Raw genomic sequence first — 23899 nt, forward strand, 5'->3', positions numbered from 1 at the left:
TATGAACTCCACACCACTCTTTATAATCCTTAGTAACACTTATTGGATTGATTGCCTCTGGGCATTGGTTCTTTTTTACTTTGGTCTGAATCACAGTTGTTTAAATAAAGAACAGTTTGGTTTTTGGTTGATTTCAAAAGGCCAGTAAGGTGTGTTGATGCTGGCGGTGGAGGGTCTGTCTCAGCTGAGCTCAGGGGTCAGAGGTCAGGGGTCATGTGGGTATGCGGCTGCGGAGGTATTCCAGCACAGCATCTGTTCCTTTGGCCACGATGGCAGCTCTGGGTGCACGGAACGGGTTTCCCTCCAGAGTGAGACACCTGAGGACGACACAGACGTCAGCTCATGGTGTGTTCGGGATTTTTACAGTGATTCATTAAAAGTAAAAGTGAAGAAGAAAAAGTGATGAATCAAATTGAAGTACATGATGCAGTTTAAGAAAAAATAGCAAAAAAACACAAAGGTTAATTTCATCCAATGATCTTAACCCTCCTGTTGTCCACCTGGGTCAAGGAGGGAAAGAAGGCAGGAAGGACGAAGGGAAAGAAGGAATGAAGGACAAAGGGAAAGATGGGAGGAAAGAAGGAAGGGGAAAAGGAAGGAAAGATAGATGGAGGGAGGGAACAGATTGGGTCAAAAAGGAAGGAAGGAAGGAAGGAAGGAAGGAAGGAAGGAAGGAAGGAAGGAAGGAAGGAAGGAAGGAAGGAAGGAAGGAAGGAAGGAAGGAAGGAAGGAAGGAAGGAAGGAAGGAAGGGAGGGAGGGAAAAGGGATTGTGGAAAGAAGGAAGTGAAAAAGGAAGGAAAGATGGATGAGGGAGGGAAAAGATTGGGTCAAAAGGGAAGGAGGGAGGGAGGGAAAAAGGATTGTGGAAAGAAGGAAAGGAAAAAGGAAGGAAAGAAAGATAGAGGGAGGGAACAGATTCGTTCTAGGAAGGAAGAAGGGAGGAAAGAAGGAAGGGAAAAGGGAAGGAAAGAAAGATGGAGGGTCAATTGGATCAAAAGAGGAAGGAAGAAGAAGTAAGGACGAAGGGAAGGAAGGAAGGGAAAAAGGATTGTGGAAAGAAGGAAGGGAGAAAGGAAGGAAAGAAGGAAGGATGGAGGAAGGGAGCAGATTGGGACGACAGCAGTGGACATGAGTCAGAGGAGGTAGTGGACATGGACAGCAGCGTCCTACCTGAGGCTGGAGCACAGGCCCAGCTCAGGGGGGACGCTGAGCAGGTCGTTGTTGGACAGATCCAGAGTGGACAGATGCTCCAACTTCATCAGACGGCCGGGGTCCACCGCGCCCACCTGGTTGTTGCCCAGCAACACTGTCTCCAAGGATAAGTTCTGATAGAGGACTTCGGGGAAGGACTTGAACCTGTGATCAGCACAGAGACTGTGACAAAGTGCAGGAGACGGTCCAGCTGACAGATGCATTGTGGGAGTTTTGAATTCTGCTTTTCCTGAATGTGTCTGAGAGCAGCTGATAGAGGATCTAGACTGAACTGCTCAGTGATTGGTCAGCTGATTTAAGACTCACTCAGCTGCCGTGGGAACAGCTGCATTACAAAACTGTTACTAATACACTTATGGGTAAATAATTCATGAGCCTGATAAAACTTCTTGACATGTATAAAAATAGTTCAAAATCAGCACATTAAACGTGCACAGGCTGCAGCGCACAGTGAAACGAAGGGAGGGAAAATAGCACCAAGTGATTGTGAGGTCTGACTTTTTCATGGACAACGGTTTTGTGATGCAAATGTATCACTGTCATACAGCTTCAGGTAAAAGATCCGAACTATCCCTTTAATAAAGTGTCAGTGCTGGGAGACACTGACGGAGCTGAGCTGCTAGTGAGCAGATGATAAGGTTTTATCCTGACAGTGACTTACCGGTTGTAATTGAGGATGATGGAGCGTAGTTTAGTCAGGTTCTTCATGTCGGGTGGTAAATCACTCAGCTGGTTATTCCTGAAAGAAAAGGACCAATGGGGAGATCAGGGCCACACACAGATCTACACCAGTGGATCTCCTGCTCCTAAGACCTTTCAGAGCAGGAATGTGTAGCGTTGCTGTCTTCATCAGTTCATCACTGTGCCTTTAATCCCATAAAACCAATGAAATCATACAGGTGCATCTCAATAAATTAGAAATTCATGGAAAAGTTTATTTATGTCAGTAATTCAACTCAACAAGTGAAACTAATACATTATATAGATCCATTACGCGGTGACTTTTCACAGACGCCACCTGGACCTGAGCCGACAGCTCCGGTGTCTCCGCTGAGTTTCCGTGGTTTCCTACCGTCACACTGCCACTGAACGTAAAAACATGGAGACACCACATGGCAGCCAGCACCGAGCTTACCCGCTCCATGTAGATATGAATGATATGAACGGCTCATTCAGAGCTGAAAGGAACACTTCACTTTAAGTTTAATAAGTTTATTTGTATCAGGGACAATGTACAAAATAACATTAGTCTCGAGATGAGACGAGATGCCTTGTACCGGATTTAGCTTACCAGCTACTTTCCATCCGTAGTTTGTTGATGGGGGGGGATTACTGATTAATGAAAAACAGACTGAAGAACCAAATAATCGATTTTCGTGAATAGATAACAGGAGAAGTTACACAATGTCCCTTTAAATTGATTACAAAAGACCAATTGAAAGAAGCATTTTTAATATGGAAATGTTAGCCTTCTGAAAAGTATGTCCATCTATATGGTTGGAGCTGAAATGGACTTTTCCATGTTATTCTAATTTATTGAGATGCAGCTGTACAACAGAGAAATCTGCCTCCTGTTTCATACAATGTGGCATCACCTGAGCAAGGTTCAATAAACATGTCATTTGATTTCTGTTTGTTATCTGCTGCATGTGTGTGTGTGTGTTATGTGATGTAAAATTCAGACTGTGTGGAACAACATGAAGAAAAGCATTGAACATTTGACTGTTGGACTGAACTGAGAAACTTTGACAAAAACTTTATTCAGTGCTGTTGACATCTCATTCAGAATTTAAACCGATTAATTGCAGAACATTTGATTCCTGTGTAGCAGCAGAACTTTATACAGTGTCACTATACCTACACCATATTCAAATCTGTGTGTGGTGTGTGTGTGTACCTGAGGTCGATGTGTGTCAGCTGCAGTAACTTGCAGACTTCAGAGCAGCAGGTGAGTTTGTTGAAGCCCAGGTTGATGTCTGACAGTGAGGGGAACTCCACCAGTCTGCACATGGAACACACACACACACGGTTTAGTCTGGTTTGCTTCTGGTGATATAACACTCACTCATTAAAGATGATCTACGTCGTCGTGGGAACAGGACGGAGGAACAGCAGCAGCTTCAGTCTGTACAGGAAGTCGACACTCACATCCTCTTCCATCTGATCCTCATGTTATTAAACTCATGTAACAGCTTGTACTCATATTCATTAGCTCTTGTTTTGATAATAGTCTGTATGATGGGATGTTGTGACCATCATGATGATTTCACCTCCACATTACTACACTGTTTCATGTGACCATTTAGACTGTCTTTACACTGCATGGTTCAAGTGGCCCAATTCCGAACGTGTAAACGGGACAAAAACGCATGGAATCGGATATTGTCAGATCAGATTCAGGCCTCCGTTATATATAGAAATAAATAAGATACAAATCGGATCTCTGCCAATACGTCTGCAGTCTAAACAGACAGATCCGATCTTTCCTGGCAATGCGTGTCATACGTCATCAATGATAATATTAGAGCGATATAGCGCTGCAGCTGAGCAATTAGCGCGATATAGCGCATTTTGTGTGCGCCCCTGTCTGTATCTATGTGCAGGCAGAGATCAGAAGAGATGATGTTTTAAATAACCATGGTAGCGTTTCACCAGCTCTCATCTCTGCCAGTCAGCCTCTCAAACTGCCGCCTCTCTTGCGTGCGGGCGCACCGCATGTAGACGCACGTAAGAAAAAAAACATTTTTTTTTTCTGTGAGACACGGTCTCGTTAATTAATGGGAAACACTGGTCCTCAACGCAGGCGTCCCCGGTTCGAATCCCGCGTCGGGCAGACCTTTCCTGCATGTCATTCCCCCTCTCTCTGCCTCCCCTTTCCTGTCTATCTCTACTATGGCTATCAAATAAAGGCATAAAAGCCAAAAAATATACAAAAAAATAAAAATAAATATTATGGAATCATAATGTGACAATCTCCCGTACTAAAAAAATAAAATAAAAAAATAACTTGTTTATTTCCAGCGAGTTGTTTCATGCAGGCACAGCAGGTGTAAATGCAGACATCAGATATGGTTCACTTCTGATAGAACATGTACATAGACTGTCAAAAAAATCAGATATAGGCAACAAATCGGAATTTGGCATCAAGGCCTGTAGTGTAAAGACAGCCTTATGCTGCGTTCATAAGGAGTCCGGTAAACAGCAGGCGGCATGCCGGACTCCATGTTAGTGGACGAGAGGAGGACCATAAAACTTGGGGGAGCACGGCAAAAAATACCGTGGACGGCAATGGCAAACGGCAATGCCGTCCCGACTCCCGAGTTAAAATATTTTAACTTTTGCCGTCTGCCGCGACGGTAAACTCAACCGAACGTGACCTGTGAGTATGAGTATGTTGACGTTGCCATAGCAACACGGTGACGCGTCTTGCCGTTGTGACCACGTCCTCTGTCCCTCAGTGATGATGTCAGCAGGACACCAGTGTAGGTGTGTGTGTGTGTGTACCTGGGAGGTATGGTGGTCAGCTGGTTCTTGCTGAAGTTAACAGTGGTGACACCCTGACCTGCTGCAGCATCCAACACCTCATCTGGAATAACAGCTGCCTGCTTCTCACTGAACACACACACACACACACACACACACACACACACACACACACACACACACACACACACACACACACACACACACACACACACACACACACACACACACACACACACACACACACACACACACACACACACACACACACACACACACACACACACACACACACACACACACACACACACACACACACACACACACACAGCACAGACACAGAGAAGAGATTATGGGTGAACTGAGAAAAGGTCATAAAAACATAAAGTTCAAGTTTTTGCTTTGGTTGAAAAATGTGACTAAGTTCTGCTGTGAGCAGTAAAAATCAACTCAGTCAACTACAACATTTGTTAATGACCACAAACATGAGGCAGCACCAACTGTGACAGTTCATTTTTAAAGTTCTGACCTCTGACCTCTGCTGATCCTTCACTCTGTGTGTGACACACACATGTGGTTGACTGACCTGAACACCAGGGACTTTAGAGTTTTAATGTTGTGCACGTTGACGCTGGCCTGGCTGGGTAACGTCATGGCTGTAGCTTCATCTGCTTTCTCAGGCTCCTCTGCAAACACACACACACACAAAGGTTAGTAGCTCCAATTCATAAAGTTGGGCTAAAATCTCTGTTTAACTCTTTATGTAATATGTGAGGACCACTAATTAAAAATGTCTTTATTCAGAAACACTCTGCTTTACTTCAGTGTTTCCCGTCTACAGTTATAAGTGGTTATGATAGACAGAGGCTGACCAGTGATGTCCAGTTGTTTTGTAATGATTCATAATCATACTGCTGTATTTTATGTTTCTAGTGTAACTGATGCCACTTAAAGGGATAGTTCACCCAAAATTCAAATTTCACTCATTATCTACTCACCCTCATGTCAACTAATAGCTGTGAGAATTTTCAGAGTCCTCCGTTCCTTCTCTGAGTTACGGGGGGGTCTGCGCAGCAGTATTTGTCCATATAATGGTTGTGAATGGACACCACGTTTCTTCGTCCAAAAAGACACACCAAAAAACATCCAAATACCTCCATACTGCTCGTCTGTAATGTCCCTCTTGTATTGAAGCCCCGACATGAGAAATTGTTCCGCCGGTCAGTGCAAATCACGCAAGATTTGCACTGACACAGGCAGAGCAGTGAACTGAGACACTGGGAGCTTCCGCTACAAACAAGCTTAAAATATAGACTTATTTAATTTTTTTCGGAACAATTTCTCATGTCGGGGCTTCAATACAAGAGGGACATTACAGACGAGCAGTATGGAGGTATTTGGATGTTTTTTGGTGTGTCTTTTTGGACGAAGAAACGTGGTGTCCATTCACAACCATTATATGGACAAATACTGCTGCGCAGACCCCCCTGTAACTCAGAGAAGGAACGGAGGACTCTGAAAATTCTCACAGCTATTAGTTGACATGAGGGTGAGTAGATAATGAGTGAAATTTGAATTTTGGGTGAACTATCCCTTTAACACTAATTTTAAGTTTTATTGTATATGCAAAGATACAGTGTACAGAAAGTCAATTTACCCCGCGGTTTTATGATAAACATCATTTCAGGAATTAGGTATTATTCACTACTGGTCCAGGCTAACTCATATGACTTTAAAGGTGTTCAGAAAAGAAAATTTAATTTGGGCCCACTGTGGGTCTTAACTTTAGTGTAATAACTCATCAGACGATGTAGCCCAAACTTTGTGCAAAATTCTATTTTCGAGTAAATCCGGGATGAAAGTGGAGTATTTTTTTTCCGCATTGGATAATGCAGGCGCACACATTATGCGTTATGTTGCTCACGATTCATCAGCCACTGATACTGGATCCGTCAAACGTCTGAGACACACACACACCGAGCTCGGTCTCGCTCCAAACATTAAATATCCCGTCCGCTCGATAACGACCAATCAAATTTGTTTTCCTTACTCGGGTAAACTCGTGCGGCAACTCGTGGAAACTCGTAGAAGGAGGAGCGACAAACAGGACAAACGGCCATTTCTGAACACCTTTAAAAGATGCTGCTGCTACAGGACTGGTCAAGAGTTTGATGGACAAAATGTTTCTAGTGAACAGTGAACTTTACCTTTAATTCTTCCTCTTAAATACTTCAGGAGCTCATTGGTTCCTTTCTGTGATGAGGAGACGAGCATCAGTGTCGTTGTAACATGAGTGTGTGAATGTCTCTTCTTCTGACTCAATGTTTTGAGGGTTTCACCTAAAAACATGTCACTGACATTTCATTCATTCAGAACCATCATTGAACCTTTTAACTTTAACATCTGACTAAAACGTTTCTAGACAGATGTCACTGTGACACAGAGGAGTCCAGTCTGAACTCATCTCTCCCTGTCACTGAGGAAGAACAGATGAGATGCAGTGCCAACATCTTTCACCAGCTATTCTCATACTAGTATAGTGTTTATCATGTATTATTAATTCACATCCATTAGTCAGTCTGCTCTGTCTTACTGAGGCTGTTCTGTGTCAGTGTGTCACCTACAGTGAGCAGGTCTCTCCTGATTCCTCGCAGAGGGTTTCCCTCCAGCAGCAGGACCTTCAGGTTGGGCAGCAGGCCCAGAGACGCTGGGAGACTGACAGAGACAGAGTTCACAACGCTGTTAGCTGAAACCAGAGGAGCTTCTTCAATGTTATATCAATATTTGCTTCTGAAATGAAAGAGTTACTGAGTCATCCAATCAGATTTCTTTCTTGTCTCTAGTAAGAGAAAGGGTCAGCTGACTGTAGGGCTGCCACGATTAGTCGACTAGTCACGATTATGTCGACTATTAAAATCATCGGCAACTAATTTAAAGCAGAAGTAAGCGGAATGTTAATATAAGTCTTACATAGTTCTATCTTCCGACAGCAATCATTTATATAGAGTGTTTGGTCTGAAACACAGGTCTGTCAGTCACTCTGCTCTGCTGTAAGCCCAGGAGAAAACTTCTTGTATACTTCCTTGTATCCTACAACCTTTATCCAATGAGGAGAGAGAACGGCATGAAGGGTAGTGTGTGAAGCCCAGGGATGTGTGAATGTGGTAACGTAGGGACGAGGACCAATAGATCCATGACGAGGGCGGGGACTGCTAACTCTGACAAGAAGTAGACAAAACAACGAATCGCTTACTTCTGCTTTAATAGTCGACACGTGGTTTTTTTTGGTTTTTTAAACTTTGTTTTTCTCTCAAAACTGCTGCAGCACCTTCCACTGCCATCTGCCGTCTGCATGCACCTCAAACTCCCTACACTGACCACAAACTGCACTTTTGTTATATTTGAGTGAGACCAAAACTTTATTATTGTGAATAATTCCTTAGTTTCAGGTGCCTACCTCATTTGAATTAAATGTAGCTATGTTTGATGCCAGAGACAAATGAAGGAAAGAAAAACCTAAAAAAAAACCTTACTGTAAGTATTTATTTTGGTGTTGTTTAGGCCAGTGCCTTATCCTTATTTTACTCAGCTGTTTGCACTTTATGCTACAGTTAAAGAATTGTTTGTTGCTACAAGCTGCATATTTCATTAAAGGTTTAATGAATTATCATCTTAATTGTCTCTATTTTTAGTTAGCATTCCAGTTTATTGTTTATTGTGTAGCTGAGAAACTCAATTTCCTTCGGAATAAATAAAGTATCTATCTATCTATCTATCTATCTATCTATCTATCTATCTATCTATCTATCTATCTATCTATCTATCTATCTATCTATCTATCTATCTATCTATCTATCTATCTATCTATCTATCTATCTATCTAGCTGACTGACACCCTCATTGGTTAGGACTTCATAACCCTGACACAGGCCTGAAGCTAGAGCCACCAGTTTGTGTAGACCAGTGATTCCCAAACGGTGTGCCGCGTATTTTTAATTTACTATCAGTACTTTGTATGCGCTCATTTCATAATACAGAGGCAAACTCTATACCTAAAAACAATTCTTGAAAAAAAAATCCTCAAAGAGAACCCCATATTTCGCACAATATGTTTCAATGCTGATCAAGTTGTAGGACCATGGACGGTGCAGCTTCCTTGCATTGACAGTTCTCTGTGATTAATTTTTGCAAAGTTTCCTTTGCCTTATTGTGACCTGTCTGGTTTAAATGGTTGTATTGCTGCTTTGATGAAGCCTAATTTGATAAAGTTTCAAATAATTTTTTGAAATATTTCGTTAATAAATATGATTTTGTGAGTAATGTAGCCTAGTTGTCTTTGTCAAATTTTATTTGGCATTACAGTATTAAATAATTATGTACATTTACAGATATTTTACATGATACAAGTGATAACACGTGTTATGAAGGCTATTTTGAACAATAGGTGTGCCTTGAGATTTTTACTTGTCCTTTGGTGTGCCTTGGCCACAAAAGGTTTGGGAACCACTGGTGTAGACAGTGGTGAATGAACTGACCGATCACATTTTGATATAAAGTGGGTGGGACCTGAAGGATGAATGATGAGTGTTGAGTTCAAGGCCTAGCTGTGGAGTGATGAAGGTGGTGGTGGTGGTGGTGATGAGGGACCTACGTGCTGATGTCGTTGTTGGTGAGGTCGAGGCGTGTGAGCGTGCTCAGCAGGGTGATCTGTTCAGGGAGTTCTTTGATCTTGTTGTCTCTGAGCTCCAGGAGAGAGATGGCAGCCAGGCAGGACAGCTGATCTGAGTTCAGCTGCTCCACCTGGTTGTTCCCCACATACAGCTCCTACACACACACACACACACACACACGGACACATCATTTAGATGGAAGTTTTGACAAAATAGAGACATTTCTTCACTCTCTATGTTAATGATTAGTAAATATGAGTATCATTGATTAATTATTGACAGGCCTGTGACCTTGTGTTGCTCTTCCTCTGCCACCGAGACCATTCATGTGATCGTATACATTGACCTTTGACCACTAAAGTCTAATCAGTTCATCCAGTTCAAGTGTTTGTGGCAAATTGAAGAAGCTGTCAAGGTGTCACTGAGGCTCTTTACACTGCTGGCCTTGATGCCCAGCTCTGATTTGTTGCCTCCTGTATATCCCATTTTTCTGACTGTATATTTACATGTTCTATCAGAATTGACCTCTATCTGGTATCTGCATTTACTACTGCTTTGCCTGCGTGAAACAACCCGCTGAAGAGGAAATAAACTAGTTAACATGGAGTGGACTCTGGATCCCATAAATCCTCAAACCAGCCCGTCTGGCACTAACATCGTGACACAGTCGAACTCTGACAGACCTGTATCTGCTGGATTTGGAATGCTGCAGCACGATCTTTTATGTTTCTGTAGTCGCGGTAAATGCATGATTTTTTTTTTTTCAATGAAAATCTGTAAAATGCATGGATCATCACACCAGCTTTTAACAATGGATACCACACAAATTGACATCTGTGTTAAAAGCCAATGTTAAAGCAGAAGTAAGCGATCTGGTCGTTTTGGCTAACTTCCTGTCAGCCGATGGAGTTAGCAGTCCCCGCCCTCGTCCCTACGTCACCACATTCACGCGCATCCCTTGGCTGCACACACAGAGAGGACTGCCCCTTTATGCCGTTCTCTCTCCTCTTTGGATAAAGGTTGTAGGATACAAGGAAAGTTTTCTCCTCGGCTCAGAGCAGAGCAGAGTGACTGACAGACCCGTGTTTCAGACCAAACACTCTATAGAAGTGATTGCTGTCGGAAGATAGAACTATTTAAGACTTATATTAACACAAACATTCCGCTTACTTCTGCTTTAATAGATCCATGCGTTTACCGCAACTATGACAACGACTGAAAACCATGGAAACGTAAATGTACAATTCCATCGGAAATGCAAAACCACCATAGATGACGTTCGGAAACTTGTGGATAATCACATGAATAAAAAAAGATGTACAAGTGTTTAAAACAATACAAGTACACGGTGGGTGTGTCTCCATCAGCGTTATTCACACCACAGACGACTGTGACGCATAGAAAAACTCAAATGTTGCTATGGTTACCTTGAGCGCAGGTGCGGGGAGGTGTGGGAGGAGGCGGAGCTTGTTGTGTCTGAGGTAGAGCTGCTCCAGAGCGAGCATCCCTGATAGGCTGGCAGGAATGTCAGTCAGCTGGTTTTTGCTGCAGTCCAGGATCTTAACACCTGTCAGACAGAAGCCAGATCAACTGAAATCACACCACACTACAGGAGCTGTGACAATTAATCGATTATAGAACAATAGTAATAACTATTTTGATGATCGAATAATCGGTTTGAGTAGTTTTTGAAGAAAAAAAAGTCAAAATTCTCTGATTTCAGCTTCTTACATGTGAATATTTCTGGTTTCTTTGTTCATTTATGATAATATACTCAGTCTCTCTTTGGTTTGTGGACAAAACAAGACATTGGAGGACGTCATCTTGTGGTTTGGGAAACACTGATTGACATTTTTCAACATTTTTTTAACATTTTCTTGACCAAACAACTATGCGATTAATTATTGAAATAATCGACATATTAATTGATAATGAAAATAATTGTTAGTTGCAGCCCTAGATCAGACACACTGTTCCAACTGGTTTGTTTCACGCAGCCAAAGTCTTAGGCTGCATTCAGAGCCCTACATGACAAAATGCAGTCGCCTCATTTATCTGAAAGCACACGGTGCACTGAGGCAGCTGCCAGCTGGGGGCCGATGCAGAGGGATCTAGGAAACAATGCAGGGATCTGGCTCAACCTTTGTGACATCATCCAGCAAGGTGCTGCACTGGCCAATCAAAAAGCTGTGAGAGCAAAGACGTTAGATCGTCTGTCTGAGCCCAGGTCAGAGGAAAGTTGGTGTAGGGACTGAGGGGTAAGATGATGTGTGTTAACACAACCTTAAACCACATCCCACTGTGACTAACCCTAACGCATTATAAGGTTACGACAAAGTTGCCTCCTCTGTGTTGTGCTTCTCAAGGTCTCATCTGGGGCGCCGTGTGGCAGGCGCCCCAGATGCAGAGGCTATAGTCCTCGCTGCAGTCGGCCCCGGTTCAAATCATCTTGGCTCTTTTCTACACGTCATTCCCCCTCTCTCTACCTCCCCATTTCCTGTTTCTCTCAACTGTCATATCAAATAAAGGCAAAAATATACTTTAAAAAAAGAAAAAGATTTCTGTCATCAAAAGAACTACTGAGAATTGTAGTTTTAAACGTTAAAGGTGTTGGATTTAAATCAGGCTCGGACCCATAAACACAGTTAATGGGACAGGCCAGGCCTGGGAAAGACTGTCAACAGCTTTGGACCAGATCAGGTCAGGCTGGGGGCTCAAAACAGGGGCTGCAGAGTGCGGAGTATGAAATGAAGCTGATGGAAGATGTGCTGTGGAAATCTATGTTTGACTTATTTTATCAGGAGAACATGTAGGGAGTTATGACTTTACGTTAAGTTAGTAGTAAGTAAAAAGCAGCAGATCATAGTAACTGATAACACATAGAAACAAACATCTGTAACCTCTGTTCCACGGCCTGTGAAGAAGCAGCAGAGCCGACACAGTCAGGTGGTCTTACCTGTGAGCTGGGCCAGACTCTCAGGCAGACAGCTCAGCTGGTTGTCACTCAGGTCCAGCTTCTGCAGGCCGGGGAGTCGGCCCAGGCTGGAGGGCAGGTCCTTCAGCTGGTTGTTGGACGCGTCCTTCAACCAATCAAAAACACACAGGACACCGTCAGACACTCACACAGCTCAGTACACAGTGTCTGGTGAGAGAGGCCGAGTCCGTTACCAGCTCAGTCAGGTTCTGCAGCTGGCCCAGCTCCTCTGGCAGACTCTGCAGCTGGTTCTGCTGGACTGTGAGGACACGGAGGTTCTGCAGAGAGCAGAGCTCCACTGGCAGCGTGGACAGCTGGTTGTGACTGGAGTGGACACATGGGAAACAGACACAAATAATATATATATTTTTTCCATTCACTAGTTCCGCTCTTGATTTTGCTGTCAGATTTTAATTGTAAATCTGAAATCGATGCATATTGTTTTCAGGCTGTCTGACAGTCTGTCTGTCCTGTTCTGCTGGACGCCATGTCTCAGTCTCTGTCTTCTTCAGGTTGATTGATGAATGAACCGATTAGATTTGGGTAAAAGTCATGGTCAGTCACCTCACGAGACACCATCTTTAGACTTGTGAATGTAATAAGAACTCCTCCACTTTCCAATTTTTGCAAAAATGTGATCAAAGGTCAAAGGTCAAGGTGGGTCAGTACCTGAGTCGCAGTTGCTGGAGTTCCTGTAGTTCTCCCAAAGCCCCAGGTAAACTCTTCAGTTGGTTGTCATGGAGCTGCCAGAGCAAATTAACAGATCAGATAGATGTAACAAAAACAAAAAAAAAGTTAAAATCAAAACTAAAACGTCTCAAAGTCCATAACCCCAAGAGATGCTGTGTGTATGAGTGAGTGGGTCACTCATGAGACTCTGGTGTGGTGTTAGAAGAATCAGTTTGCCTGGGATCATGAGGAACCTGTACTGCTGGTCCTTACATCCAGGGTGGTGAGTCCGGGCAGTAAGCTAATGTCATCAGAGAGCTGAGTGAGCTGATTGGATGAGAGCAGTAGCTTGGTGAGGTCAGTCTGCTCCCACCAGCGATCTGAAGCTCCGAAGGCCACGTCCTTCTTGGCCTCCTCCGGCGTGTCCACGTTCAGGCGGTACACGTTCTGAGGGACTGAGACAGATGTTAATATGAGGAAGATGTAGATGTGTTTGAATGGAGAGTTAGGATTATTTGCTTTTATGTTAATATCACAAGGCTGCTTTAGCTGCCTCATTACCTTCAACACTAAACAGTGTTTGACGCCTTAACTGCTTAAAAACGAGATATATTGGAAGTTCAGAACAGATTACAGTATGAAATAGATTTATTGGTTACAAACATCTATTCATTTTTTTCTACAGATTATCAGATTACAGTCAGAGACAATAGAAGCAGAGAGATGTAGACGTTACATCTAATAGGAATGCAACAGATGCTACATGTTTTGATAAGGAGGCAGCTAAAACCAACCCTGTGATATTTAGACTTTAGTTAGCCTGGGATCACGAGGATAAAAACACCTCACACTCTTGACTGCACAATTCAAACCTGACAAATCATGTTGTCTGTAAGGCTGTGGCTGTGTTTTCTATATTCTATATGCTGCCATTCAAACAACATAACATGTAACTTAGGCTATTGTACAGAAGTTTAATAACAAAAGTATAGTCATGGTGAGTATAGGTAAGTATACTCATCAACACTATATTTTACTTTACATAACAATCCCATGAGTCAGAAGACCGTTATGGATGATCTTACTAACATGCTACTGCTTCCTTCAGACTGAACCTGTGATCTCACTGTACAGTCTCTGGAGCAGCAGCAGCAGCAGCAGCAGCATGCTAGCTGATCACTGATCAGTGGACCTTTACCTTCTGTCAGCCCCCGGCCGGACAGGTTGAGCTGCCCGCTCTTCCGGGCCGCCTTCAGCAGACCGTCCGGGACCGTGGGCTCGGTCTTCCCCGTCCTGAACCCCGCCAGAGAGTCCTCGGTCCCCGGCTTTCTGAAACGAGACATGGTCGCCCTGTCTGCTCTGCTGTAACGAGAGGAGTGTCTCTGTCCTGCTGCGTGTTTACTTCCACACCCAAACTGTCCGCCTCCCGCCCGCCGGCTGTCTCTTCCGCCTGAGACCCTTCAAAGTAAAGGCCTGGCCCTAACCAACTTCACCAAATACCTGCTACAGATGTGAAATATTCCTTTACTTGTTTTAGAAAAAACACACAGACCCGTGAAATCTGTTACCCACCTATAGTGACGGTGGCAGAATAAAAATATCTATTTGCCTGATCTTATTCTGAAGGTTTGCACATTAGACGTAATGTAGGCCTACCTGGACATTATTGTAGGCCTATTACACTTTTAAAAATTAATCTTTTGATTCTTTTTTCAATATTTAATTCAAATAAATCGATTCACTTCAATTTAAAATTAATTTAAAAAATATAAAATTACAGAGAATATTGAAATTTAACTAAAATGCCAATCATGGTATAGATGTGAGTACCAAGCAGTATAAGTATCTAAAATAAACCAACTTTTACCAGCTACAATGTTAAATCATGGCTAATTAATTGAGTCTACCTCAGGTGCACTTTAATCAAGGCTCAGAAACATCTTACAGGTGATCTCTGCACAGTGAGTCAAACTAAAATCCAATTTCAAGTTGCCTAACTTAATGCTGCACTTAAATGGTAATTATTCCCAGATTAAGTTTCAGTTCTTTACTACTTGTTACATCTACTGAAATGGTGACAAACAAGATCCTAATGCACAAGCTTGATATGCACACTTGATTAAGTAATATGCCTATGTGTCTGGTGTGGTATTGAATACTTTTTGTGAAGCACTACTTTTTAAATGAGAGAATAGCATCTTTTTCTATTTAGCAGTTGGAATATCCAGAGATTGAACTCTTCCACCTTTTGAATTGAAGACTTCATGTCCTGAATTTTTAGATAGTATAAATAACATTGATTTGATTATCTTACATGAAACATGGAGACATGATAACACTCCTTCATACTGCCCAAGTAACAACAGTAACAAACTAAATCTGACCTCTTTAAAATATCCCCACATAAAAAATGGAAGACATATGGGAATAATTATTTGGTATAGACAAGAACATCACAATTATATCTTACCAGTCAAAAAAGGGAAAACACATCTGACTAAAAATTAGCAGAGGCCTTTTTGAAAATCTGTGTGCTATCTATTTACCACCTTCGAGCTCCCCATATTACAGTAATATTTCATGGATTATCTCCATGAGATTCAGAAGGAAATTCCGAACTTCCTGTCACTTGGCTCTACATTGTTATTTGGAGACTTCAATGCCAGAACAGAGTAATAGATCCCAAGCTGATCCCAAGCTGCAGTGTGACTCCGGCCTGAGGGGGGCAGAGCAGCAGAGCAGCAGACAGCTGCTGCAGAGCCACACGGAGGAGGAGGAGAAGAAGATCCAGCTAACGGTGGTAAAGGAAGAAGAAGAAGGAGGAGGAGGAAACTGTCCTGTACTGTAGCTGCAGATCATTTTCCGGGTGTGTGTTTGTGTGACTCTGTTGTGTTGTTGTCGTCTCGGTGCGGAGCGGACTGTGGTTCAGGATGCTGCTGGTTCTGTCCGACGACCACAAAGAACACCTGGCCTTCCTGCCCACGGTGGACACGGCAGGTAGGTGGCTCGTGGTGTGGATGTGACTGATCACCGATCAGCTGCTGCTGTTGTGACCTGCTGACTGTCACACACACACTGATGCTGAGCACGGGACCAGAAAACACACAGACACACATACAGCTGATAACCTGCACAACTACAACACAACCACCGTGTGTGTGTGTGTTAGTGTGTGCTTGTGTCCGTGTACCTCACAGTGGAGAAGTAGGCTACTGTTATGTATTTAACTCATTTAAAATCACTAAACCTAAGAGAAAATGCTTTAGGAAAATACACATCTGTTTTGTAGATGACATCATTTATCAGATAGAGAGGTGTGTATATATATATACAAGAAAAGGTGTGAACTGTGTGTCTGAAAAAATATAAATGTGTTAAAATATGGTGTGACCTTGAGCAACGGTGCAACAATGATCAAACACAAACTGTATTTAACTGATTTATGCTTTAAAAAGACATAAAAGGTTTTTACTGTGGTATTAGCTGCTTGATATTACTTTTGACTTGAATGAAGAACAGACACATTCATCACCAGCTCATGAAGAAAGTCATTAGTCATTGTTAAACTCATACTCTTTAATCATGATCTGAACTGATCTTATCCGTCCCGTGTCTTCAGTGGTTGGAGAGTTTGGTCGCATCGCTCTGGAGTTTCTGAGGAGAGGGAGCAGCCCCAAGATCTATGAAGGAGCAGCCAGTGAGACTGTGCACCTGTCATCACACACACTCCACACATATCCACAACAGGAGCTATATAACACTCTTTAGAGAACAAAGTTATTAGGCACTGATTGTGAGTCTGACATAAAACATGCATCACTTTACTTGAGTACAGTCACTCCTACTGTAACCTCTGAACTTCATTTATTATGGTTAGACTTTCTAGACGACCAGACAGGTGTCTAATACACTATGGTGTGAAACAGTTAACAGAATGACCATATACTGTATACATGCTATAATAGTACACTATATAAATAGTAAGGGCATTAAATAATGCTAAAGGAAACATTAAGCATACAAAAAGTAATTAAGTAAAAAGTAATTTTTCACACTGGTGCACAGCCCCCATACTGTTACACCACCACCACCGGTCTGGGCTGTTGATACAAAGCAGGTCAGGTCCATGGACTCATGTCAGGGATGAAAACACTTGCATATTATATTATGTATATGTGTATATATACAGCTCTGGAAATAAATAAGAGACCACTTTCACAAATGTTTCTTAAAAGCATCTCTACATGTACGACAGTCATTCTTTTCTTTTCTCTTTTAAACACCAACACAAACAAAACTCATTCTACTTAATGAGACACTGATGAGGTCATCACCTGAACCACATCTGGTTTTATAGGAAGATTATAAAAACTACTGCTGGGATTAAACAGTGACATTATCCCACAAAAACTGATTTATAAACTCTTCCTGAGTTAAAATATTCTTGTTGTGTTGTTTAGGAATAAATATGAACATGTTTTCTTTGCATTATTATTATTATTCAAGGTCTGAAAAGACTTGATATTTTTGTTATTTAGACTAGTTTAGTCATTAGCCAATAAAAGCTCTAAATGACAATATTTCTATTTCAATTTTGGGAGAAATGTTGTCAGTAGTTGATAGAATAAAACACATTTTTTTAAATTTAATTTTACTCAAACACATACCTTTAAATAGTAAAACCAGTGAAACTGATTATTTTGGGAGTGGTCTCTTAATTTCTTCCAGAGCTATGTTATTATTCGAGCTACACAGAACTGAAACCATTTTGGTAATTTTCTATATCATCCAGCAGTGACACATGCGCTACTTACTGATACTACCTGTCCACGTACATACTACCAAAGTAATAATGAATGAAATGAAACCTGTGTTTGCAGGGAAGCTGTGTGTTCCTGTGGATCAGGTGCAGCATGGAGTGGAAGGCCTGATGTTCCTGATGACAGAGAGCTCTAAACACATGGTGACTAAACGCACACACTGTCACTGACACTTCCTCTTCTATCTAGAGTCAAAGATCCAAGGCTGCCATGATTCTGCTCGAGGTTTCTGCCTCTTAAAGGGATAGTTCAACATTTTGGCAAATTGCCCCATTGCCATAATCCCTATAGTTTTAAGGAGTAGGTTCATTACCTTTAATTGTCGGTGCAAGCTGTTTTTAGAACGGCGGAGCAGAGCCGCGAGCTGCTCAGAGCTACGCTACAGAGGCTAATGGGATTTCTTGGTTTCCCTCATCAAATACACAATCCAACAACTCCAAAACGCTCTGGTGGACAAGTTGTGACCTGCACATTCACCACGCTATGAGATAATAACAGAATGTTACGAGGCAGAGTTGTTTTCGAGGAAAATATAGAGACTGCTTGCCGAAAAACTGCCCCCGACGGGAACGCACGTCAGCGGTTTTGCATGAATTTACCTCGAAAACTCTGAGCAGCTCCAGGCTCAGTTTGCACTGACAATTAAAGGTAACGAACCTACTCCTAAAACTATAGGGATTATGGCCTGCCCTACAAGTAAATACTGTAACTAAGAGAAGGTCTCTAGACCTTCATCTTCTTGACTTCATACGGCTTTATTTATCTCAGTGGGTAATTGAGTTCTACAGTCTACCGGACTATGCACAGAACAGGCAAAATGGAACAAAAAACACACACTAATTGACAGGTGCATCAGGCCAGGCCAGAGACGACAGATTGAGTGAGACAGTATGGACAGAGCTGCCACACAGGAGTAGGTCAAGTTAAATGAATAATAAAAAAAGATAATATATTGCACACAAACCAGTGATTTTCGTTAAGAAATAAATAAGGCAGTGACTCAAAATGACATTCATAAAAAGAAAAACAAGGCACTGATAAGACTGTAGCAGCATACAGCAGCCTGGGAGCAGGAGGAACAATAGAAGTCATTGATTTCCCACAGGGGAGCTTTGTAGTGCCGTCCTGATGGCATCAAAAAGTAAAGGAGAGTAGAAGGAAGACACCTGTACACTGAGTGGACAGGATGTACCTCATTTGTTCCATGTCTGTAACATTTACTGTGGTGTTTGTCTGTGTGTGTGTGTAGATCTCTGAGGTGGATTTCCTGGACTCGGTGTTAGCCCTGGGGTTTGGTGATGAGCTTAACCAGATGCTCCTGCAGGTGACTTAGTGTTTGTGTTATTCATGTGTGAGCAGATGATTTGAGCAGCGTGTGCACGGTGGGACAGTTTTACTGTGTGAGTGTTTGTGTTCCAGCTCTACCTGCAGCACCACAGTCAGGTCCGCAGCATCCTCAGTCATCTGCCCTCCACCCTGCCAGCCTACCACAACCTGGAGTGGAGACTGGATGTACAGGTGTGTGTGTTTATGTGCACATGCTTTGGATTTTAGAAATCCTTATTCATCTGCTCCTCAAACTGATAACGATGTACCGGTAGATACATTGCCTTGCAAAAGTATTCATACCCCTTGAACCTTTCCACATTTTGTCACGTTACAACCACAAACTTAAAGGGATAGTTCAACATTTTGGCAAATTGACTCATTGCCATAATCCCTATAGTTTTAGTTTTCGGTGCAAGCTATCTTTAGAACGGCTGAACAGAGCTGCGAGCTGCTCAGAGCTACGCTATGGAGGCTAATGGGATTTTTTGTTTTCGAGGCAAATACATAGACTGCTTGCCGGAAAAACTGCCCCTGATGGGAACGCATTGAATTTACCTCGAAAACAACTCCCTCTCGTAACGTTCTGTTATTATCTCATAGCGTGGTGAATGTGCAGGTCACAACTTGTCCACCAGAGCGTTTTGGAGTTGTTAGATTGTGTATTTGATGAGTTTGATGAGAGAGACCAAGAAATCTCATTAGCCTCCATAGCGTAGCTCTGAGCAGCTCGCGGCTCTGCTCTACCGTTCTAAAAATAGCTTGCATCGACAATTAAAGGTAACAAACCTACTGCTATGACTAATAGCGATTATGGCAATGGGCCAATTTGCCAAAATGTTGAACTATCCCTTTAAATATATTTTATTCGGATTTTATGTGATAGACCAACACAAAGTAGCGCATAATTGTGAAGTAGAAGAAAAATGATACATGGTGTTCAAGTCAAATCAAAGACCAAAATTGAACTTTTCTATATTGGATGGGAAAGAAATCGGGTTTTCAACCAGCTCTAGGTGAATATATAATGATATACCTGTATAACATGATTTAAATGTATAACCTGTGCTCATATACATTGTGTTTTCTCCGTCATTTGTCTTGTCAGCTGGCGAGTCGTTCGGTCCGTCAGCAGGTCATTCCTGCGCTGATGATGCGTCTGAGCCTAACAAGAGACGGCAGCAGCAGCGACCGCAGCATCAGCGTCCTCCAGACGGACCCCAGTACTCTCCTACACCTCATCTCCACTCTGGAGGCTGCTCTGGCCGCCCTGAAGACCAGTCACTCTCGGCGCATATTACGCAACATCAAATAACCCAACTTTCCACTCAGTACGTGTGCCTCCTGCAAAAACACCACATTCCTGCCTTTATACCTGGACAACATCAAGTAGTGTCTCTGTGTTCCTGAGTGCAGCGTCCATGTAGTCCTGATGTCCACCCAGGTTTTCACCTGCCTGACGGTTCGTCGCGTTGTAACACTGGAGTCGCACTATCTGCCAAATGGTATTGACTATATTTTATACAAGATTTCCATAATGCTGCTGATATTGAATTAAGACTGTATTCATTCTTAAACCCCTGTGTCTTTGTCCCTCAGCCCCCATCCACTCTAGCACACACTATTCAAACAGCAGAAAGTACTAGTGCATTCACTGGGAACTATTTTCAGCAGCAGATTAACCCACATATCAGCAATTGTGCTCCAGTGAACATCTCTAGCAGCAGGATGGTGTATGTGGGATTTAGTCAAAAGAAACCATGATACATTGTTTTTATTTTATTTTGTTTTGGTTATTTTAAAATTCAAAAAAATATATATAAATAAAGAGGTACCACTGCAGCAATGTGGAAAGAACACTAGGTGAGGTTATTAAGGAAGAAATGAATCAATAAATGACCTGATAATTGATTAATCCTGCATTAATAATTGCAGAGTCACACAAAGTTTTAATATAACATGCCTTTATTTGTCACATTTTCTGGTAGGTGTAGTGATGTTACACTGAACCATGTTCACAGTGTCTCACTCATGCTGATGAGTGCATTAGCCTATTGTTAGATAAACCCATTGTTGGAGAATCTGTGGACATCCAACAGAGTGAACCCATGTGATCTGTAGGCAAACTCCACGTGGCAGCAGAGATGCTCTGCTGTGTCTCCTTGGTGAACTGACAAAGTACACAGAGGATACATGCACAACATCCTGCAAATTGAAAATTCAAGTGCATTTAGTTTTTTGGGGTAAAAAAAAACCTCCAGAAGGACAACAACCATCGTTGCAGCCGTCCACCTCTGGTCTGGTCTTCTGTCCAGATGATGAAAAGCTGTGGAGAGGCACCTGAAGGTCTCTCAGACTGAGCTGTGTGGATGTGTCATGTTTGGTTGAAACCAGACATGATGCTCAGAGCTAGAAGTTTGTTTCTCCACACAGGATCTCCAGCATGATCTGGTTTTCGGTCTCCCCTTTTTACAAACACCCTTCTCCCTAACTGCTCAGTTAAGTGTCTGAATACTTGTGCCACAATGTGATAATACAGTTTTCCTTTTGTAAATAAATTTGCAAATAAGTTTAAAATGCTTGTCTGTTTCACTTTATTATGGGATGTTGAGTGTAGAGTAAGTTAACTGTCAGGTGCACTATACCAAATTACAATGAGGCAATCTCTGTGATGGAAAAAAAAAACTATTTTCTCCTGCTTTTTTTTTTTTAGATACATTTGCATTAATACTACACTGTATTTTTCTTCAATTGTTTCCTTTATGTTGCACATGAACACTTCCAGTTCCACTGGATTAAAATGGAGGCTGTGCTCCTTATTTACCCGTTGCCATGGAGAATCGTAGTATTGTGGCTCCATTGATGATGGCTGATTGAACTTACACTGATCAACTAAAAGTTTAGTTTGCCAGCTCGGAGCAGCAGGACCCTGGAGGTCGAGGTCAGGTCCAGTGTTCATGAACCCGACCTCTGCCGCTGCTGACACCGGCATCATGCTTCCAGACAACACCGGAGCGGAAAGGGAAGTGTTGCTCCATCCAGCCCCGGTGCTCCGAGCCAGGCGTCACCTGACCGCCTCAGTCCACACAGGAAGTGGGTTGGCGAATTCAACATGGCTGTTGTCTGCAAATAGAGAAGGGCTCGTCTTAAGCAATGAAATAGACCGGGCTTTCTTAAATTATAGGACAAACTGACTCGGTTCCGTGTGTTAGCTGGTGTTGACTGTTGGCCGCCGACATGGCGCAGTGTGTTCAGTCCGTGCAGGAGTTCGTCCAGGACTCCTTCGTCCCGATGGTGGCCGTCTTATGTAGCGAAGAAGCGGAGAGAGTGACCCGCAAGAACAACCTCAACTTCGCCGAGCTGCTGCGGCCTTTCTGCAGGCTGACGTCCGAAGGTAAGGACGGCTCTGTGCCCACCCTGCCCGCCGCCTGTCAGCCTCGGAGCGGCCGCACGCTGCGCCTCACACACCGGCAGCTACCGTCTTTAGCTCTGGCTCACAGTTGACATTAGCTGCCTGTGGGCTAGCAGGCGGCTAGCAGCCCGGACTGTGACTAAGCAGCTGTGACTCTGACAGGAGGAGATACGAGGGGCCGACTGACACCTGACCACTCAAAGCTGAGAGCTGCTGCTCTCTTTGGGGGAAAACAGTCGAGTAGCCGGTGAACCAGCCCCGTGGTGCTGGATTATCAAACCCAACAACAAATAGCAGAAACAGCAAAGGAAGCTAAGTGGCTAATGCGCTTTAGGTGTAGTCAGCACACGAAGCCATTTAAGACATTTCCCAGCTGCCTTCACTGTCTGTACGAGTACTTGAATAGTTTCTACAAACATTGTTGCGGGTTTGTTATGAATATAATTTACTCTGCTTTCAGGAAATATCCTGGTCCTCTGTAGTCTCATTGTCCCCTCTGAGTAAATCAGGGGTGCCTCTGACAGCAGGGTCAGTGTGCATTAGTAAACAGTGGCGACCCTGGACCCACTCCCTTGATACAGACTATTGACAGAAGATGCCATTTACAGATGTCCCTTAAACACCTTACAAGGAGACAACGTCTCTAAATGCCACGAGTTACAGGTGTCCCTTGAATGCCTCACGCACAGGCTGTGGGTAGAGGCTACTATACATTCATGATCAGAGCATTTGGGGCTCTATAGTGTCTTTAAGGGAGACTGAAGGTGCTTTATAAGAGGGGCCACCAGGGGACCCTTACCTCTCGTCTTCCCCTGGTATTTGCCTGTTTTGCTTTCTCAGGGGGTGTGGGTGCTGGAGAAAACAATGTGAAATATAAACTTAAATACACATCTACTAGACACCAGCTCTCCCACTCATTCGCTGCCCTTGAAACATCATCTTTACTTCTGTTTACAGATTTTTGTCATTTGTCAGAGTCAGTTAGTGATGATTATCTGATGACTAAGGACTGTAGAGAGACCCACACAGCAGTTTGGTTAAATTTAGTTCCTTTCAGTTTCATAATTGCTTTGCTGCTTTTATCATTTCCACTTTAAGTCCTATTATCTGCTGTTTTCATAATACAGCATACATACAAACTGGTAGATTACTGTCATAATACACATGTAGCCTCAACACAATCAAACTTTCAACTCCATAATTTATCAGCGTCATGTAAGGGCTGCAGTGTTGCAGTGTATTGTTTCACTTTCACTTGACCATGGCTCAGGTCCTCCCTCCAGTCCCTCACAAAAACCACTGTCTCTACATCAGGGGTGTCAAACATGTGGC

General features: G+C 42.9%; 3 protein-coding genes across 6 annotated transcripts in view; 2 read left to right on the forward strand and 1 right to left on the reverse strand.

The window, feature by feature from the left end:
* Nucleotides 1–25: 25 nt before the first annotated feature.
* On the reverse strand, nt 26–14403 carry lrrc40 (leucine rich repeat containing 40). The gene is made up of 15 exons (XM_083970369.1): nt 14208–14403; nt 13283–13464; nt 13010–13083; nt 12535–12664; nt 12323–12446; nt 10794–10933; nt 9348–9520; nt 7321–7411; nt 6904–6949; nt 5283–5382; nt 4718–4825; nt 3111–3215; nt 1875–1952; nt 1172–1357; nt 26–317 (listed from the first exon to the last, which is right to left on the reverse strand). The coding sequence occupies exons 1-15, from the start codon at nt 14350–14352 to the stop codon at nt 212–214; spliced, it is 1788 nt and encodes a 595-aa protein (XP_083826495.1). The 5' UTR covers nt 14353–14403; the 3' UTR covers nt 26–211.
* A 1446-nt stretch (nt 14404–15849) lies between these two features.
* On the forward strand, nt 15850–20913 carry commd2 (COMM domain containing 2). The gene is made up of 6 exons (XM_083970377.1): nt 15850–16006; nt 16629–16706; nt 17890–17972; nt 19079–19153; nt 19249–19347; nt 20264–20913. Exons 1-6 carry the CDS (start codon nt 15940–15942, stop codon nt 20468–20470), a joined length of 609 nt encoding a protein of 202 aa, XP_083826503.1. The 5' UTR covers nt 15850–15939; the 3' UTR covers nt 20471–20913.
* A 1323-nt stretch (nt 20914–22236) lies between these two features.
* The window catches only part of trappc8 (trafficking protein particle complex subunit 8), a 28790-nt gene continuing 27127 nt past the window's right edge, over nt 22237–23899 (forward strand). For 2 of the 4 annotated variants that reach the window (XM_083970357.1, XM_083970358.1), the window contains exon 1: nt 22237–22549. In XM_083970357.1, the coding sequence (XP_083826483.1) occupies nt 22393–22549 (157 nt within the window). In that variant the 5' untranslated portion in view covers nt 22237–22392. The remainder of the gene's footprint in view (nt 22550–23899) is intronic. The other 2 variants (XM_083970359.1, XM_083970360.1) reach the window with 1 other exon arrangement.

The sequence above is a fragment of the Trachurus trachurus genome (genome assembly GCF_905171665.1).
Source record: "Trachurus trachurus genome assembly, chromosome: 4".
In the NCBI taxonomy this organism is placed as follows: Eukaryota; Metazoa; Chordata; class Actinopteri; order Carangiformes; family Carangidae; genus Trachurus; species Trachurus trachurus.